Raw genomic sequence first — 1,541 nt, forward strand, 5'->3', positions numbered from 1 at the left:
TTTAAAATATATTTTTGTCGATGATGCAAACTATTTATTTATAATATTTATGTGAATTTTACTAAGCGCAATTTGTTCTAATTCTAAATTACAAGTTATTCATCTTTTTATATTAGCACTTGCATAAACCAAGTAGGAAATATTTGCGTCAAATAAGAAAAAAGGTTAAATAAAATTAAAACGGTAATAATTTTTTTTTATTTCTCAAATGGCAACTGAAACAACCTAAAAAGGTTCACTTTGCGCATGCGCAATGATGACCTCCAGATAACCAGTTTGTAGATAGTGTTGTATAAATGAGTTTGTAGATAACCAATCATACGCCTTGCTCAGGATGATTATAGTCACGTTATCAGAATCGACACGCCCTCTGATGTACACTATCTCCCCCAGTGCACTATACTTTATTACTCCTTAGTTGGTTGTTATCACTAGCAGAGGTGAAAGTGAATTAAGTATTATATAAAATGGCTGAAAGCGCACCACTAGATATGACGAAATTAGTGCGCCCGTTTTATTTAAATTCTTCTTGCCAAGAAGGTAATAGGTGCAATTTTAGACAGACGCCTAGATTTCGTGAAAATATCGTCTGCCGTTTTTCTTTGAAAGGCATTTGCATGTTTGGTGATAATTGCTGGTATTCTCATCCAAAAGCTGAAGATGATGTTTATTATATATCTCAACCTTGTAATGAAGAGCAGAATACTGATCATTTACAGCAACAGACAGGAAATATGGATATTTTTCCCGCGGAACGAAATTTTCAAACTTTCAACACCAGTTTAAATGGTGAGGCATCTTTTTGTCGTGAATCAGATTTACACGACTGGATAAATGCACCTGAATTCGTGCCGAAAAGCAGCAAATATTTAGCCATTGCTTCGAATTCAAATGACAGTGTTGATAGTTCAGAGCCACAGAAGTTGGATTTGGAATTCTGCCCGCATTTCTTTGATGGCGTTTGTCCATTCGACGATTGTCCATGCATCCACGGAGAGTTATGTGAACTGTGTCAAAGATATTGCTTGGATCCTTTTGATGAAAAGCAACGAGGTCTTCATATTGCAGTCTGTAGGCATGAGCGAGATACGGATATTCGACGTGATTTGTCATGTGGTATATGTTTGGATATCGTATTGGAAAAAGATCGAGTTGCAGAGCGTCGATTTGGTATTCTCGAGAATTGCAATCACGTGTTTTGTTTATCCTGCATCATTAAATGGAGAAATGTGAGAAATTCTCATGAAGAAGATTTTATAGATCCTGATGTTACTCGTGCTTGTCCCGAATGTAGAGTGCCGTCTAGATTTTACATCCCCAGTAAGAAATGGGTTCATTCCGAAGGGGAAAAGGAGATATTAATTGCTGAGTATAAAAAGTCTTCGAGCACGAAACGTTGTAAATATTTCAAAAATGGTAAAGGAATTTGCCCCTTTGGTGAAGAGTGCTTTCATCTTCACGCAATGCCTGTTATTCCATCAGCAGCTGCCCAGACACCTCGCTTTAGTAATAGAATGTTTAGGAACTCAAGAAGATGGTGA

At 36.7% G+C, this 1,541-nt stretch overlaps 1 protein-coding gene across 1 annotated transcript; it reads left to right on the forward strand.

Annotated features, from left to right (window-relative positions):
• Positions 1 to 467: 467 nt before the first annotated feature.
• LOC107441236 (putative E3 ubiquitin-protein ligase makorin-1) lies at positions 468 to 1,541 on the forward strand. Its single transcript, XM_087166795.1, has one exon. It carries the CDS (start codon positions 468 to 470, stop codon positions 1,539 to 1,541), a length of 1,074 nt encoding a protein of 357 aa, XP_087022921.1.

The sequence above is a fragment of the Parasteatoda tepidariorum genome, chromosome 6 (genome assembly GCF_982258835.1).
Source record: "Parasteatoda tepidariorum strain Cologne lab strain chromosome 6, Ptep-v5.0, whole genome shotgun sequence".
NCBI lineage: Eukaryota > Metazoa > Arthropoda > Arachnida > Araneae > Theridiidae > Parasteatoda > Parasteatoda tepidariorum.